The following is a 17,680-nucleotide window of genomic DNA, read 5'->3' as shown; positions in this document are numbered from 1 at the left end:
TCAAAAGTGAGCTCGGTGTAGCGCATGCAAAGTATTTGCATCCTCAAATTCATCATAATTAGCCCGCATTATCATTCTACGCAATGAGAAAGAGCACACCTCAGTCTCCATGCTCTTGCAGCTACTGAGCATCTTCACCTCTGTGTGTTTAGGTGTTACGCACCTGGGAGAAGATCTGTGATTTATGGTGGCTGTTGCACAAATAGAGCCGGCGTCGAAAAGCACATTGCTAGAGCCACAGGGAATGTTAGTGCTCAGTGCTTAGTGTACACTTTCACATTCGCTGCCACTACTCAAACAGAGCAGAGCTTACAGATAGTCATCTAAATAGTCCGACTGCTTGATACATATTCTGAATATGCACATCGGTTTCAGGCATTAATATTGCAAAAGGTTCCAAGGTAGCCAACTCTCTCTTGTAGTCCTTGCAGTATTACCCCAGCTGAAATCTCCAATGATGTACCTTGACTCAGTGGCGGTTCTAGACCAGTTTTAAAAGGGGGGCCAGGTTGGGGCCGGCTTTTTTGTTAGGGGGCACATACAACCCGGAAAAAAGGATAAATCCCTCATTCAGACAAAGCAGTGTTTACAATTTCAGCAATTTTGATTGGGTAGTAAACTGCTGAGACACTTTATTTCTGCCTTTCCCTTCAGAACAAAATCATTGCAAGAAATCTGTCATTGTATTATTAATGCAGACTCCCTGTCAGGGGGGCCACAGGGGGGTCCAGACTCAGAGGTACGGGAGCACTGGCCCCTGTTGGCCCCCCCCTAGAACCCCCCCTTCCTTGACTATAGGTTTCAGTGCTATTATCAAATACAGCAAAGGCAATATGGACAGAGGATGTTTTTCACTGTACAGATTGTAAAGCCCATTGGGGCAATGTGAGTGTGATTTTGGGCTATATAAATAAAATTGAACTGATCTGATTAGAATACACTTGCACTGAATTAACCTAAGATGGTCATGCAACGTGATGATGTGTGTGATAATGTTGCATTTGAAAGAGTCAACCACAGACACATGTCAAACCAGTAAGGGTGGGCAATCCAGCCCTCCTTCGTCTGTTCGCTTCATCCACCGCAACGGGCAGTCCGGCGCAACAGCACCATCAATTGCTGAGGACCGGAAAAGCTGTGAAGAAATCAACCTCCTTGCAAATAAAAGCTGTGGTAAGTAAAATCAGATAATATATAATGATGGTGTTTTACATAACCTCAGCAGAGAGCTTTGAAAATCGCTACATTTTCGCCCGCACCGCAGCGCACCGCCTTTGTGTCATGTTTCCAGACTCCCCGGGTGACGTAAACGTGCGCACCGCGACAACGTTACGGACATGACGTCAGCGCGCCGCAATTCAAACTTCAGGAAACGAAAGCGTTGGGTTAGAAAAACGGTCTTGTTGTCACAAACAGACAAGTTCAAACGGATATCTGCAGTTCGCCTTATCTGTAAGTGTCAAATGTGTCGTTTTTATCTGCTAGTCATCTTTGTTTTCAATGGTATGTCCAAAATGGTCAATTAAGATGACGTAAAGTTCTTTTTTTTAAGGCTATCAACAAATTCAACGTTGGCTAAAGACAGGTGCAAGAGTGTATGTGACGTTAGTTAAGTGACTCAGTTATACTTCTAGCATCTGTTTAATAGATCATTCTTAAAAGTTAGCTTTGAATAGCCTCGACAAATAAACATATATGACGGCGAAATGCGCGAATAAATACATGTGAAAGAGAAACATTATTTTAAGCTACAAACTAACGTTAACTTAACACTGGTTAAAGACAGGAATAATGTTATGGGTTTGTGTGACGTTCAAGAAACTGTCAGTTTTGTTGCTAATTGCTTTGATTTAGCATTAACGTTAAATAGCCTCGAAAAAGTAGAAAATATGATGGTGAATTGTGCGAATAAATCCATGTAACGTTAATGTATAGGTGAAAGATTACAGTGACTGGAAAGATTGAAATTGGCACGTAGGGACGAATATGTGTATTGTTTCCATTACCTTAACGCTTATGACCTGCTGCATTATTCATGTTAATTTCAACAGCATGTCTGTATGCCAGCATCTTTGTATTTCCTTTGAGATTATCCATAAGTGTGTTAAATTTCCCCCCTTAATTTGATCATGTTTTACCCAAATGAATTTAAATGGTTACATTTACATTGAATAATCAGTCTTTGAAATGTCTTGTTTCCCCATAGAAGTCAAGGTTACTTCCTCGACCACCGACAAAGGAGCCATGACGTCCAAAGGTGCAAAGGAGACCATCGTCACCAGGTTGGGTTTCAAGTCCAGCAGCTCCGGCTCCAAGGCTGAGGCAGAGCTGGACAAAGTCAGGAAGGAGAACGCTCACCTGAGGAAGAAGATTGATGAACTGGCCAAACGGCATGTCAAACCACCCGACTCTGACAAAAGCAAGCTGCTGGAGGTAAAGGACGTGTTTTTATTCCGTCTGTGGTGTTCAGGGATGTCGGGGTTAACCTCTAGAATTTCATGCGTGTCTGCCTGATTTATCACTGTTGTTGTATTTTCATGTGTATACTGTGTCTTATGTTTATTTTAGAGGATTCTGTCCCTTGAGACGCTGCGAGAGAGAAACAATCAGCAGCTGCTTGTTAAAGAGCAGGAACTAGAAACACTGAGACAGCAGCTGACAGCCAGAGGAGGAGAGGTATGTAACCACGACATGTCTCTGCAGAGATATATGGCAAAAAAAATCACATATACAGTCAACCCGTGTGGACATATCCATCTCGAAGTCCTCTGTATACACACAGAACAGATTTGGACAACCTGAGGCTGCTCTTTCCTGTCCAGGATGTGTAGATATACCTACAGCTGTAGGTTTTTCTGAGTGTACTCTTCAAGTTGTGAACATTTGTTGCACTTTTGGCATTGTATTGGTGGCATATATGTATTGCGGGCAGCAGCTGCTGTCAGAAAGGGGAGAAAAAAAATCATACGAGACTTCCTCTGAGCTGCCACAAAAACAGTTGGGGGGAAATAGCTTCTATCCCACTTTGACAGCAGCTCAACTTAGTGACGTTTAGACAACCAGCAAAAGCTGCATACCAACACATGGTGTGTATGCTGTTCGCTTGATATTTATAAACCAACCATCTCCCGCTGCAGTGGGTCTGTGTACGTATTAGCATTCATGCCCTTTGGCTGTGTATCACACTGCAGGAGAAATTGATGCCATCTATTTGAGGTTTGTCTGCTTGGGAAATCTCTATTTCTTTTTCTATTGTTGCAGAAATCGTTTTCTAATTTAGGCTCGTTGGAATGGAATCAGGCTAAAACTTGAAAATGGCAGCTATTTGACATTGTGAGAGCGTAATGTGATTTAATCACACTTGCCTCTTCCTCATTAACTTTCATCAGCAAAAGTGCTAAAACCAGAGCTGCTCAGCAGGCAAAGCCAGCAAACTATGTAGTGTCATTTGTGTGAAGCAGATGATTAGCAATCTGTCTCTGCTTAAACAAAGGTTCAAAAAAATAAGTGACATGGTTGGTCCTCTTCATATGAAGGCCGCACATTATTTTGGTTTTCTACAATATATATACTGTTTATATATTGAGATATGAAAAATACCCGAGCCTGACTGATACTGGATTTTTGAAGCCCATTCCAATAATCAGAAGCAAAAATAATATAATGGCCATTGTTTTTATATTCAGAGGATATATACATAAACACAGATTGTTTTGCTGGGATCCCTCATATGTTGTAATTTCTGTAACACAGGTACATAATGGAGGCAGGATATTTAACTTGATACACTAATCTGTGACAGAATTTTCATCAGATAACTTTAATAGCTTTATTAGGAAATAACTATTCATTCTAAAGTGATTGGGTTGACTTTATAGGGGAGTATATTTTTTTAAAAGTCCACTCCACAATGCTTCCAAGAACATTTGTTACCTTTACGTGTGACATTTCAAGCATAAGCCCTTCTTCAGGCATAAGCCAAGTGCAGAGACACACCATACAAGTACTCATACAAAGGGGAATACAAGGAATACATTACAAATATAATCACTGTGCACAATACAGTCTTTCAGTGTGAATGATCAAGTATGGCATATAGAGTAGGGGAAAATTACTAAGCTAGTTATTTGAACATAATGCATAGTAACAAAAGCATATACAAGGCCCCAGATGAAACATCATATAAATTATTTATTTTCTTCATCAGTTTATTTGACAGTGACAATACACATAGGCATTGTTACATCTTATTAAAATGCCACTGATGCAACGTATATAGGACTTCTAGTTGTCACTAACTTGCAGTCCTTGTCCTGTCGTTGGCTTTTGAGAAATAAAACGCACAATACAACACCGACAAGCAGCCACTAGAGACACAAGCTAACAATTAAACAAGAAGTAGTCACCACCGACAGTGATGGACCAGCAGTTGAGAACGGGAACTGAAAATAACAACTAAGAACCAACGAAAATGTAATTTAATTATCAATACTGAGTGTTTGAAGTGGTTAAATACATATTTTTTCTGTATTGATACTCCAGTCTTAACTGTGTTTCTTTGTACAAATTTTATGCCATGAATGTTGTGGAAGTTTTTCCCACTTTGTATCGCATATTGATAATTTTTCAAGGCATTATATGTATCCAAATTAGAAATTCCAGTATAATCACAACATTGATATATCTACACAGCTCACAGATGTATACATATACATGGAGTGATTGTGTGTACAAAGTTTCATAATCTCAGTATCTACCAATCTGCTATGTCAAAGGCCTTTTACAGTACCAGGTGCCTTTATCCTGCTTTGGTCGATAAATTAATCATCTCCTTTTGTATTAGGAAGCAAAAACTGCCACACAACGCATTTCAGTTGATTATACTAACATGACATTGCATGTCCTGCGAAGCTCAAATTTTGATGGCCTTGTTAAATTTGATATATTGTGCTGCCCTATTTTGTACTGTTGTGTATCTCAGGTGGTAGCATCGCTGCAGGCCCAGCTGGAGCAGAGGAGGAGGGAGGCCGAGCAGAGAGACGTGTTGTTCCAGAACTTGTCACAGGAGACGCAGAACCTGAAAAACCAGCTGGTCACTGTTTCAAGCCGGTGTCAGTCCTTGGAAACACAGGCGGTGGTAGGTTGACGAATTTACAGCTTCCAGCTACACCTCCCCAGATGCTCCTAGTAGTTAACATTTGTCTACTCTTCTGCCGACCAATTATCTAAAATCTGTCTGTTAATAATGCAGTTGGCTGTAAAATGTGCCAGACTACTCTTTCTTGCATGGTTCCTAAAAAATTTTAATAGTGTGATGCTGATAATTAAAGTGCTTTATCAGTAACCCATCTTTAGTTATTGATGACTTGCCCTAGGATGTTGTAAATAATTTTATTCTTGGCAGTTAGTAACAAAATTGTCAAGAAATGGGAAAAAAAGTAGACATTTATTAGAATTCCTGCATAAAAAGTTACCATTTTGTTATCAGAAATTACTGAGCAAAGTTTGTCAAGTTGGTTTATCCTTTTCTCTGACAGCATATTTTTCTCCCTTGGCCTAGGATTAATTCCTGCAACAGCTTTGTGTCGCCTGCCCACTGAAACTGGGTGGACCTTTTTCTTTTTTTCCTTTTTTAATCCTTATCTATAGTGCTGATGTGGCAGAACATATTTTTGTTGGATTATGATATTTATGACGGATCAAATTCAAATTTCAGTGATTATCTGACTCGAGGTCCAGCAACGGACCTATAGATATATACTTTAAAGGAAGAAACAAATGTTTAACTTCCAGAATTGGTGTGACATTTTCCTCTTGACCTGCAGCTGGCACTCCCTGAGGTTTCCATCATGTTTAATTCAAACGGTTTATTGTATGTGTTAACCAGAAGTGTTCTTCAGTGACGAGTGCATGACAGGAGCCCTGCAGTTACTCCTCTGTCCACTGGGTGGCATTATGTGACCTCTGATTGTCATCCTCAGCTGCTGACAATAATCTCTTTGGAGCAGCCTTACTAATTTTGTTGTAATGAGGCACAAGTGATACATATCTCAAGTGAAAGAGCCTTTAGTAAGTCCTTCGCCGCTCGCAGTTCCTTACAATCGTCAGCTCTCACTCCTTTTTAAAAGGCAGCTCTGAATCCTGGTCAGCCCTTTGATGCTTTGAGCACAGCAGGCCCTCGCTACACCCTTAGAGAGCGGTCATCAGAATTCTCCTTGGCTTCTGGCAAAGCTTAGGTGGCAAAAATCGCAATTTGTAGTCAGGACCTTGAGATTTGGGATGGGTGAAGGTCCTGATAATCCACCAAATGTTCCTGATAATCACCCAGGTCTCCCAGGAGCTCTCCTTCAGGATCACATCTCCTGATTTTCTTCTATCTTAATCAAACTTCAAAATCAGTTAGGGTGAAGGAATTTCTTTGCATCAGCCAACGTAAAGCATGTCTTGTTTACAAGTTTGAAAGCTTGTTTTATGTAGAAATGTTAGATGCTGTTCTTGTTAATTGCTCTTATTATAACTCCAGGGAATCGTATCTTTCCATGACCTTCAAAATCATATAATCAGCTGTTTGCAAAAAATGTCAAAAGAAGAGGAAAGTTTCAGAAAAGAAAAGTGGGGATATTTCTTTTTATAAGAAACCTACAGATGCAATATCTTTAAGTTTCTTTATTTCTTTGTTCCTCACAAAGGTCACAGCAAAGCTAGAAATACTGTCTTTGAATCTGAATGTTCTCAAGTTAATTGCATAAACTCTACTTTGGTTTTAAAGTCAGTACTTTGAGACTCAAGGTTGGAAGGTATTAAAATGTATGTGTAAATAAAGTATGTATACCAATAAATAGGAATATTTGTGGACATATGGTCCTCTTTGAAATCAGTGTCTTTCAGCAGCCACTGCAAGTAGATTTTCTTATCTTTATGCCCTAATGGTAATTTCCCAGGAATGCTCTCTTCTTTCCAGGCCCTTGGCTTACCTTCTTTTGCGTTCCTAGAAATAATCTGAACAACAGACCCTTACCCAGCCTTTCCCTCATTCCTGGGCTCACAAATGCTATTAGTAGGCTTAGCCCATTGAAATCCATCGGGAAAAAGCTGACGAGCTCACAGCGCTCATTTGGTAGTTTAAGAGAGCTCACAGCTTTGCGCAAAGATGATCGGTAACATGTCTACTCTTGGCGTTAGATGGGATCAGACGTGTAGACCACAGGGTCAGGGTGTCAGTATTATGAGTTAAGATGAATTACTGTCTGAGGATGGATATTGAGGCATTAGACCCGAGAGATGGTGCCCTCAGTCATAAGGTCAAGTCTCTGAACAAGAAGCGCGTATTTTTCTTGTTTTTTTTTCTTGGATAATTATAAATGAGAAAGATGAATTATTCAAAAACCAGGAAAGCCTTCGAGTTATTTTAAGCCTACTCGTTTTAGTGTCTGAGATTTTTTTTCTCCAACAAACAATAGACACTAACAACAACAACAGGACGCTCATCATTTTCCTTCAAAAGCATCTATATTTTCTTTGGATTAATGTCAAGCAAGTCTTGAATTTGGTTGTGGAATATTGGCCCAAAAGTCTTCAGTTCCTTGAATTTCACTTGGACTTAATTAGACTATAAAATAACAATAGTTTGCAAAAGGTCAAAACAAGTGACAGACGCAATTCACCCTATTACAAGTCACTCTACCATCAAAATGATTTTGAAGCTGGTACAGAAGTTACAAAATGTTTCTTCAATGTAGAAACTAGCATAACTTTCTGCTGTGATGGAAGTGTTGATGCTATACCGTATATTTATCAGACTAAGGTTTATTTAAAATGATTTGTGTTTCTGTCTCTACAGAATGGACAGGTTCCTCCTGCTGACTTGGCTTTAGTACAAGATCAACTGAGAGATGTGAGTCCAGTCAATGATTTACTGTGTGTGTTTCTCTAATTTAAGTACATAGTGTCTAACTACTAAAATACTTTTTGTGTACAGATTTATAGATGAAAACCTTATCCACCAACCATGTATCTGAAGCTTTTCATTCCGTTTAACTCTGTTCTGGGCCAGAGGAATGAAATTCTTAAGTTCCAAAATATCTAGGCCCCGTTTTTTTGTCAATATCAATAAAGAACACACTAGGTAATTTTTTGGTTGGAACAAAAACCTTTTTAAAGTCAAAAAAGCCAAGCTTCTGTTAAAACAAGACACACATTTTTTTCCCTTTTTTTTAATGTTCAAATACCTGAAATACAGTTTGTCAGTGTGAGGCTTATTCCACCACCAGGCTCTTGAGAAGAACCAGCAGTGGCTGTCGTACGACCAGCAGAGAGAGGCCTACGTGCAGTCCGTCGTCGCCCGCTCCGTTGAGCTGGAGCAGCAGCTGGCCCAGGCCAAGCAGCAGCAAACCAAACAAGAAGCCGCTTCAGATGGTGAGCAAACGAAATGTTAAAGTAATTTAAGAATGAGGTCACCAAACAATTCAAATCAATGCCAAAACTTTATTACAACATAGATTTTCTTCTGAATTTGCCTCCTAACATTTCGCATCTCAGCCTCTGCAGTTCCGAATAAGGACGCTCAGCTGAAGAGCCACTATGACCAGCTGCTGATAGGGGTGCAGAAAGACCTGGAGAGCCAGAAAGATCAGGTCACCAGAACCCAACAGGAGCTCAGTGTGCAGAGGCAACAGGTAAAGGCTGTAGGAGTTTCTTTTCCAGGTCCGATTGTGTCTAAAGCTCAACTCTCTAATTAAATGTTATATTCTACATTGTGTAGAGTATCATTGACATTCTCTCTGAATCTGCCTCCAGTTGGAACAACCCCATTGAATAAATGTATTAAATATATTCCTTGGATTTGGGCACCTTTCTAATTAATTTGTCAACATTATCGGATTGACAAAAAATATCATTTTTTCCACGTGGCTCCGCAGACCTTGAACGCTCAGGCAGAGCTGCAGTCTCAGAAGGAGCAGGTCAGCAGGCTCCAGGAGGAGATGTCGGTGCTGCAGAGGAGCTATGACGACAAGTGTGGCGAGCTGTCATCCTTTCTGAGGAAGTACAAAGAGAAGGGCAAAGAGCTGGAGGAGGCCAAGATGCAGCTGCAGGCAGAGCGATTCAGCAACAGGTCTGTTCTTGGAGTAGAAATCGAATCGAGTAGGCTCTGTGTTCGATTGATCTTTATATCTGACTGGTGCAAAGAAACTACATAGGCGTATGGTTGGAAAAGGCCAGACTGCACATTGATTGGGGCACAGCTCGTGCTGAAAAATTGTGAAATGGTTCCCTGAGTTTGGTTAACAAATGATTGATGAATGGAGGTTGTCTGCAGATTTTTAAAAATGTATAAATATAAAAAAAAATAGACCTCAAAGTCATTAAATTGTCTTAAATTTGAATTTGGAGGCCTTAATAGCAACATTTTTCTGATTTTCTGATACTTTATTCTTTTTTTCTTTGTACTTGCACTTACCTGTTGGCAATATGTAGCTTCTCCTAACACACTCCCATAAAACACTTAAAAAACCTACCTCTGCACAAGATTTACTATTACCTTTTTATACTTACCTGCAATGCTTGAATGAGAAAAAGATGATTTGTCTTAACTTTGGTTACAAATTTGTCTTGAAAAGGTCTCAAAAAGCATCAAATTAAGTGTCTGAAACCTGTTGGCAACCTGCAACCTGACAATGACAGCAGTTGATTGATTACTGATGATTAATTTCCAAATAAATAAACCGTTTAATTCTTACTATTTTTGTGGATTATACAACATTGCATCCAGGCATGAAGCCTGTGAGGAGAGAAAGGTGTCGTCCGAGCGGGCAGACAGGATGAGAGCCGAACTGGAGAGTGTGGACATCAGGCTGGAGGAGGAGAGGAAGAGATCTGCCGAGCTTCTGCTGCAGGTGACACACATTCACTGTCATTTGACATGAGGTTGCTCTTCACTAGTTTTCTGTATCACTTGAATATAGCATTGTATTTTACTGCCAATTTCCTAGGTAAATATGCTGCAGAAGTCTCTTCTGAGCCAAAACGAAGAACAGAGGAGAATCGCAGCGCTGGAGCAGCAGGTAACACTACAAATACGTTCGACTGAAAGACAACAAGTAACAATTTATTTTACAGAAGGTGGTTATTTACTTCAATTACTGACCTGCAGAAGAGGAAAACTAGTTGGGAATTAAGCTGCAACAACCTCACTTCAATATAGTCATCTGCTGAGGGGGAATTGGACAGAAACTAGTTTGAAATTAAAACAGCATGATCAGCTGAAAGTTTCCTGTGAATGTATTAAAAGAATGACCAGCTACCAACAAGTATTTGAATTAAATCATGCTGGTGTAATTTTCAAAACATTTAGAGGTAAATATTGTGGTAATTGGGTTCATTTCAAATATGGTTCCTGTAAATTAGCACCTACTTACTAGGAAATATGCAGACTTGTAAAACTACATGGTGGCTACAATGGTGAACAGTGGGTACATTAAGAAAAAAAAACATCCTCAAAACCAACTGAGGTTTGTTGATTGTTTATCAGTGCGTCCTTTTTTGTGTGTGAAGCGAGAAAGAAAATCCTCTGGTTCAGCCCTGTGTTATGTAGCATAGAGCAGATAGAGTTGTCACTATTCTGAGTGGAATCCATACAGATCCCACTTGTGCATTGTAAGCACAGTGTATTCTTGGCTGCTTCCCTCTCATATATTTCTCCCCTGCCGAAGATCCAGCTCTCTGCCAAGGACTTTGAGAATGAAAAGATTGATTGCCAGAGCATGCAGCACCAGTTACATAAGGTGCTGAAGGAACTCCGCAAGGCCCGAGATCAGATTGCTAAACTGGAGTCTGCTGTAAGTGTTACTGCACAAGAGAACCGCGCATTCATTGTTGAGTCGGCCATAAACAACAGCTCTGACTGGGTTACATCTCCTGAGCGCCTTGTGATGATTTCAGTAGTGATCTAGTGATTCTGATGCTAAGAGTATTTGTTCTGTGTTCCAGAAGCAGCCAAACACCCGTTTCTCCGAGCCCAGCTCCTACAACAGCCTGGAGTTTGAGCGTCTAACTATCACCGATCCTCACGGTCCCACGTCCCCCTCTAAAGTCACCAGCCTCCTGGATGAGAGTTTCCTGGAGTGCCCAAAGTGCCGGGCACCCTATCCCACCAGCCGCCATAGGGAGCTCCTCTCGCACATCGACTACTGCTTAGCCTAAGCTAAAAGAGAGCCTAGATCAGTGGTTCCCACCCGAAGTGTTTCTCTTTCTTTCTGTACTTTTCCAGGCTTCTTAACTGTTTTTGCATAAAAAGGGAGAGAGAGAAAAAATCTATTTGGTTAACCTGGTCATATTGACATGCACTGTGTGATACTGGGGTATGGGTCACACACACACCACAAAGGTTGGGAACCACTGGATTAGAGCTTATTTTTACAATCTGAAAGCCACGACAAAGCAGTTTTAGACTATTGAGTATGTTCCCATCATTAAACAATACAGATTCTCACAAAACAGGTGAGTAAAAGATATTTTTCAACCCTTCTGGAAAGCTTCCAACCAATTATTTTATTTCGGAGAGCTGATCAAAGCTTCAGCTGGCTGAGATCTCCTGCAAGATGATTAGTTTGAAATACTGCTCCTGCTGCCATAATGATCACACAATGCAAATACTGTTCATTTCATCACGGTAATGGGCTGTGGCGAATCATCGTTTTGTCTTCACTTTGAAAGTTATTGAAATTGTTGTTTTGCTTTGTAGCGTTCTCCAGAACTACTGAAGTAGATGTGGGACTGGGTTTAGGGAAAGAAAGCTGTTTGGCTATGAAGCTCCTGAAATGTTTTGCGGACTACAAAACTTCACCCATCTTTCCACCTGATTAGGTGATGACTGAATTTCATTTTGGGTTGAACTTCTCCTTAAAGATCCAAACCAGCTGGCACAATTTCATTCTCAGAAGATAGGCAAGTAGAATTTTAACTTTTGTATATGAATGCGAATCAAGGGACATTCTTAAAATGCTGCATATTTTTGTCCAAATCTGCATCAAACTATTTTAGTTTAGTTTAAATGTTTCATGCTAAATGGGCATGACAATTTAAAAATTAATCTGCTCTGGTTCTTTTTGCCCAAAGATTGATCTGATCATTTATTCAAAAAGGACCCAGTCGATCTGTCCTCCTGCTTAATTTTTATTTTAGATAAATTGTCTTGTGTCAGTTTTTCTTCTGATGAAGCTCTTTGAGAATTTAAACTTTTGTCTTTGTGTGCATTTGATGAAATTATTTATTCTTGGGTGGCTGTCTTGTTTCTTTTTTGTTTTTAAAATGAGCTACTGTCTTTTGAATGAAAGCTTTTATTTCCACTCACTGTAAGCAATTATAATTATGTATTACTGTAAATGTTGTTATTGTATCATCATGGGAGGTGCCTTTTTTTTATTGTATTTTGTTTAAGTTTACAAACCTGCCTCATATGTTCGACACTGTTCCTCCACTCCAGTCTCTTTAGCAATTGATACCTTTGGTGGTTTTTTAACATTGTCCTCAGCATGTGTAATATTGAAGGCGTCGCTGCATTGCTCTTACCCTTAAGCAGTAATGATTATTTGTTATTTGACAGTATTGAAGTGAATGACAGCACAATAGGGGAATATGTGTATCTTTCAGCTTTTTGTGTTCTTGACTACAGTAATAGTCACCATCATTTTGTACAGAATATCTTACTATCCATCCAGGGTTCACGTATTAAATTCCTAGTGTTTCTGTACCATTACAACATATAACAGTGTTTCTCTGTCTGGTATTTTGCGAACAGCGGGATAAATCATGTGACTGTAACCGTGACCAAGATCCTCCTCTAACCTTAACCACGTAGTTTGAATTTGCTAAACTTAACCAAGCCATACGTCCAGCTGGAGCTCAGTCGGTCACATGGTGCCCGCTTCTCTGTGTATTTTTCCCTGTTCAAGCTCCCTTCCATCCCCACCTTGACTTTTCAAGCCTGCAGGCCTGTGAGGCTGCAATGAGATTGCATCAGCTAATTCCTTGTACTAAACTATTTAAGGCAGGGGATTAGCGAAGGTCCTGTTGGTCGAGGAAAGAGGTTAAGATTCCTTTATTCCTGCAGCCTTGGCAATGTGACTAGATATACTTGAGACAGACAGACACTGCTATACTGTCATCTTTTTTAGATATTTTTTGGTTTTAACATGCAACTTTTATTAAATTCGAGCCGAGAATTATGTCTATTTGACTGACTTTTGTCTAGTTTGCTGGGTTTTTTAAAAAGGGATTTTTTTTTTTTTTTATTCGAATCATGTGCTCCAAAGTTGTTTCTTCGTGCACTGAACTGTACAAAATGTGCAATAAAGATGTAAATCTCCTTCCAACGCAACATTCCTCTGAACTTTTTTCTGTATCTCGAGTCTGATAGTGTACTGCATGAAAATATACTGAATTGATTGGAAATCTTTTTTTATTATTGCCCCCATGATTTAATTTAGCTTAATACAATGTGGACGTATGTATTGTTTAAAAGTATAGTTTTATTAGCAAGTTTGTTACTAATGATCCATTGCGGAAAAGGGACGGCTGAGAGTAATAATGTTAAGCTTGGCTTTGTTCACTGAGATGTGCTTAAACACTTAAAGTACTAGGTATCCATTTAACATCCAGCTGATGTCACAGTCTGATGTTTCACTCTATTATTGATTTTTTTAGTTTGATCTACAAAGTAATAAGGTATTCTTGTAGAAAACATTTAGCCACTCTCTGTAATCCCCTATGCCCCATGCATTCTGCAATGCTATAAAAGATCAGCTATGAAAAGTAAAAGTCTGCAGCTGAGTTACTGACTCTGTGAGGCTTAATTAGGCACAGCGACCCTTTGAGTTAAACGCTAATGTGGGTGTTCTCACATGCTGTTATTCAGCAGGTATAATGCTCACAGTGTTTGTCCTCTTAGGGTGCTAAGTGCAGACCATTTCTGAAGACATTGCAGTGTGAAAAGCTAGCGCTGAACTGCATTGAATCGCTGGCTTCAAATGTTGAATAATACCAATCATGCATGAAAAATGGGAATATTTTTTAAGATCTGTTGAAAAGTAGATGCTTAACTGTATTGCTGTTGCAAGTTAAAGTAGCATCTGATGGAGTATGAATAGTTATAAAAGTGGGGTGACGTTGAAGGATGCAAAATATACATCAGGGTTTGGCGCTAAACTGCATTTCTTGAATTTAAGCTGGGCGCTAAACTGAATCGCTGGCTTTGATTTGTTTGAAGTGTTAGGGTTAGGTGAAAACTCTATTCTCACAGACTAATGTGCACATGTATGTAATGTATATCACGAAGTCGTTGTTGATGTTAGGCACTCCACTACAGTACAGGAAGCTGTTGCTAAAAACTCACTTTATACCCTTATTTTTTGTTTGACGTTGTTTATTTGCACAATGATAGACATACAAGGCAAAAAAAATCTGCACATACTTGCATTTTGATTGACTGAATCCAAAAGCAAACAACATGAATTCATCATTCGCAATCCAGGAATACAGATAAATATTTCATTGCAATCAAAAATTTAGCGGAAGCCGACGCGGTACGAATGTTTATTTTTCCAAAAAAACTGGATCAAGGAGTACACATCATACAAGAGGCAAACCAGACTAACATGCCTGTAGAGCAAATGACTTAATATGAGTGTATGACAGTTTATTAACAAAAATCTGCTTTTGTGCTACAAGATACTGTATACCCTTCAGTGTAAAAAGCAAAGCCAGTGGCTTCTGAACCTGTTTTTTTTTTTTTTCTTTTTTAAGTAAACATGGTGGTTGTTTTCTCCGGAGCTGCAGTTATGCTGAGACTTCAGCTTCAGTGATTTTTTCAACTGATTATTTCTCATGTAGGCCAGACTTTTTTCAAAAAGCCTTGGTGATCTGATATATGTAGTTTTCTCACTGAACCGGAGAGTTCCACTGATGTCCATGAAGAAAGTGGTTTCACACACACAAAAAAACACGTGACGGATGTTAAAAGGCCCAGCATCTTCTTTACTAATGAGCTAATTTTAGGGAAGTGACAACAGGCTGGCATCAACGGTCATCTTTCCTTTCTAATCACAGTGTAGTCATGTGAACGTGACAGTTTATAGTTCGTCATGGTTTTAGTTTATTTTCAATGAAGAGTGAGCTTCTTTCTCTGTTAAAGAAAGGCTGCAGAGGAGAGAGGACTCTGGTGGCGTTCAGTCCGCACCAGCAGAGGGGTGCGTAGTCCCAGAGGAGGGTGCTTCGAAAAGGGGTACCCTGATCACACAACGCATTAGCTGCTGTCGCAGAAGCCTGCAGTGGAGGAAGAAGACCAAACATTTCGCTTACTGAAATATAACACACTAGCATGAAGAAACACAAACATGTCATTATTTTGCACATGCAACATTTTAATGTAACAGCTCCAATAAATCCGGAGATATTAGGTGTTACTACTGATCGAGGGATTTCTGAATAACCTGTATTTTCAGTCAGTCATTCACCTGAATCGATAAATCACCGCCCTAGCAAACGCTCAACTCACCGGTGTGTGCGACGCGTCTGTATTTGTGCAGCAGGCAGAGCTCCGTCTTCTTCTGGACGATGATTTCGACGTCCTCCTGCCTCAGACCAGTGGCATGACGAGAGAACACGAAGGAGTAGCTGTCCAGGCAGGTGCCGTCGCTGTCTACCACCCTGCAGGAGTAGTGGATGGCGTAGTTGTCGTAGTCGGTGGCGATCACCCAGTGGTCGTCATCTGGGAGGGGGGAGAGGGGGAGTTGTTTGATTTTTAACCAAAATGTTAAGTAATCAAAAGGTGTCACAACCAATCTAATGTCTAAAGACTTGCTTCGATATTTTCATACGCCTGGAAAAAAGATGAATAAGAGATTTTCTCATGCAACCATATGGATATCTGGGTTCATCTTTTGAAGAAACGTGTGCGGAAGTACCCAGAAATGAGCTAATCCAGCTAACTCACACACTATCCCACCATCACTGGCTGGTGAGACTCTGTATGCTTGTGAAGGATTCGATTATCTCTCTTTCATATTGATTATTTTCTGCTGTTGACCACCATTTATACAAACAAGGCTCCTGAGTCCCTTGATAGCATGACTGAGTAAACAAGCTGATGCAATCGGGTGGAGAAGTGCTCAAAAACACAGCGGTTTGGTTCAGGGTCACAGAGAACCAATCGCTGATTAATGATGATTAAATCAAATCAGTTGTCTAAGTGCGCTAATTGCCCTCACTCACTTCCAGTCTGCAGGTAGGATGCGGCTCCCCAGTAGCGCATCCTGAACTTGGCGGGGTCAGGCGTTGTCTCGAAGGTGGCCATCATGTCGGCACACATTTCCCAGTTGCTGAGGGACAAAGAGAGAGGGGTGAGACGAAACGGAGGGAAAGTGCACCGATTTAAGCATTTACAGCGAGGGAAGAGAACTCACTTCAGGATGATGACTCTGCCCTTTGCTGTCGCCGTCATTGCGCCATCTTCGTGGATGGTAAACTGGGCCACGATGTTGTCAATTAAGAACAAACCCTCCGGGTCCTTCTTTCCTACAGCATACCATGTGCCTGCATACTAAGAGAAAGAAAAACCCACGTGTGAGTCCACTGCACACCTCAGCACGACATCTTCCAGGGTGAGAGCACGGATACAGAGATTGGTAATACACATACATGATCTCGCCCAAAAACTCTGAGGATAAAACCACTGAGCAGATGTGGATATGATCATAGAACTTAGAACGTCGAGCTACAGTTCCAACTCACCCTTGTCTTGTCAAAGTTCTGCATGACCTGGATGTTGGCCACCTGGCAGTCCTGTGCCCAGGACACAGCCAGGAGGCAGAGGGCCACAACGTACCGCAGCATTCTACTTCAAGAGAAGGGGGGGAAAAAAGACAGAAACAGGGACGGGAGGAAAGTGTTTGGATGAGAGAAGGAGGCACAGCGGGAAACAGCGAGAGCATTTTTGTCAGTCAGATCATTTCCACTCAAGTCCTCAAGTCAAGAGCAGTAAGAATCCACAAAGTATCTCCCTATGTCGTGCAAACTGTCTGTCAAAAAAAACATGAATCCATCGTCAAATGCGTACCTGGTCATCAAAATGTGGACAGCTCACAGAGATCCTGTGGTTTTCTGTCAGGTTGGGCTCTTATATACAGTTGGCTGGTGTTGCATAATGAGTTCTGGAGATCCGACCCTCCCCTGCTCTCCTCACTGCTAGCTTGCCTTCCATTGGACAAACATTTACATAACTGCAAGCCCCCGGTCCTATTGATTTGTGTGTTCTGCACATTTGGTGCACCACCCCTTCATACCCCCCCCCAAAAAAAAGTGCTTTCTTATGAAAGCAACCACCAGCAAACCCAAGAGGAACATCTGGAATAAGCAATGCCATGTATGTGAAGACACAAACACTGGACTTTATTGCCATAAGATATAAGTGAAATGTTTTTGTGCGCTTGAACTGATTTCCCTTTTTACATGGAAAAAAAAAATGTGTTTTCCCGGCAGCATCCATAGTATCTCGTCAGGTTTTGACTTGATAACGCTGCCAAGGGACTCATCTGTAACTCCCACCAGTGTGTTTGCATAAATGGCGGACGGAGTGCTCGAGTCCACTGACAACAGAGGGTAATCAATGTGGAAGAGAGATAATCAC

At 40.6% G+C, this 17,680-nt stretch overlaps 3 protein-coding genes across 5 annotated transcripts in view; 2 read left to right on the top strand and 1 right to left on the bottom strand.

The window, feature by feature from the left end:
* The first annotated feature begins 1,368 nt into the window (after positions 1 to 1,368).
* On the top strand, positions 1,369 to 13,370 carry cep55l (centrosomal protein 55 like). Of its 2 annotated transcripts, none has more exons than XM_030400142.1 (12): positions 1,369 to 1,452; positions 2,207 to 2,433; positions 2,569 to 2,676; positions 4,982 to 5,137; positions 7,841 to 7,894; positions 8,271 to 8,415; positions 8,539 to 8,675; positions 8,919 to 9,112; positions 9,770 to 9,893; positions 9,990 to 10,061; positions 10,716 to 10,835; positions 10,987 to 13,370. In XM_030400142.1, the coding sequence occupies exons 2-12, from the start codon at positions 2,245 to 2,247 to the stop codon at positions 11,197 to 11,199; spliced, it is 1,512 nt and encodes a 503-aa protein (XP_030256002.1). In that variant the 5' UTR covers positions 1,369 to 1,452; positions 2,207 to 2,244; the 3' UTR covers positions 11,200 to 13,370. The 2 variants fall into 2 exon arrangements, with proteins under 2 accessions (XP_030256002.1, XP_030256001.1); XM_030400141.1 differs by having other exon boundaries at positions 10,710 to 10,835.
* The window catches only part of pde6c (phosphodiesterase 6C, cGMP-specific, cone, alpha prime), a 23,224-nt gene continuing 16,927 nt past the window's right edge, over positions 11,384 to 17,680 (top strand). The window contains exon 1 of the mRNA XM_030400140.1: positions 11,384 to 11,496. The gene's annotated coding sequence lies outside the window, so the exon portion shown is untranslated. The remainder of the gene's footprint in view (positions 11,497 to 17,680) is intronic.
* Positions 14,402 to 17,192, bottom strand: rbp4 (retinol binding protein 4, plasma). 2 transcript variants are annotated; one of them, XM_030400144.1, is made up of 6 exons: positions 17,111 to 17,192; positions 16,786 to 16,888; positions 16,458 to 16,594; positions 16,267 to 16,373; positions 15,551 to 15,763; positions 14,402 to 15,318 (listed from the first exon to the last, which is right to left on the bottom strand). In XM_030400144.1, the coding sequence occupies exons 1-6, from the start codon at positions 17,116 to 17,118 to the stop codon at positions 15,299 to 15,301; spliced, it is 588 nt and encodes a 195-aa protein (XP_030256004.1). In that variant the 5' UTR covers positions 17,119 to 17,192; the 3' UTR covers positions 14,402 to 15,298. The 2 variants fall into 2 exon arrangements, with proteins under 2 accessions (XP_030256004.1, XP_030256003.1); XM_030400143.1 differs by having other exon boundaries at positions 16,786 to 16,891; positions 17,111 to 17,132.

The sequence above is a fragment of the Sparus aurata genome, chromosome 20 (assembly GCF_900880675.1).
Source record: "Sparus aurata chromosome 20, fSpaAur1.1, whole genome shotgun sequence".
NCBI lineage: Eukaryota > Metazoa > Chordata > Actinopteri > Spariformes > Sparidae > Sparus > Sparus aurata.
This window is presented reverse-complemented; position numbering and strand designations above follow the sequence as displayed.

Bases quoted from the DNA above. Each gene is read 5' to 3' on its own strand.
- cep55l (XM_030400141.1), top strand. From the start codon at position 2,245: ATGACGTCCAAAGGTGCAAAGGAGACCATCGTCACCAGGTTGGGTTTC. The intron at 9,894-9,989 runs GTGACACACATT...CCAATTTCCTAG, and splicing joins CTGCCGAGCTTCTGCTGCAG to GTAAATATGCTGCAGAAGTC. The intron at 10,836-10,986 runs GTAAGTGTTACT...TCTGTGTTCCAG, and splicing joins TTGCTAAACTGGAGTCTGCT to AAGCAGCCAAACACCCGTTT.
- rbp4 (XM_030400143.1), bottom strand. The intron at 16,374-16,457 runs GTGAGTTCTCTT...TTTGTCCCTCAG, and splicing joins GGCAGAGTCATCATCCTGAA to CAACTGGGAAATGTGTGCCG. The intron at 15,319-15,550 runs GTGAGTTGAGCG...CCTCCACTGCAG, and splicing joins CAGACGCGTCGCACACACCG to GCTTCTGCGACAGCAGCTAA.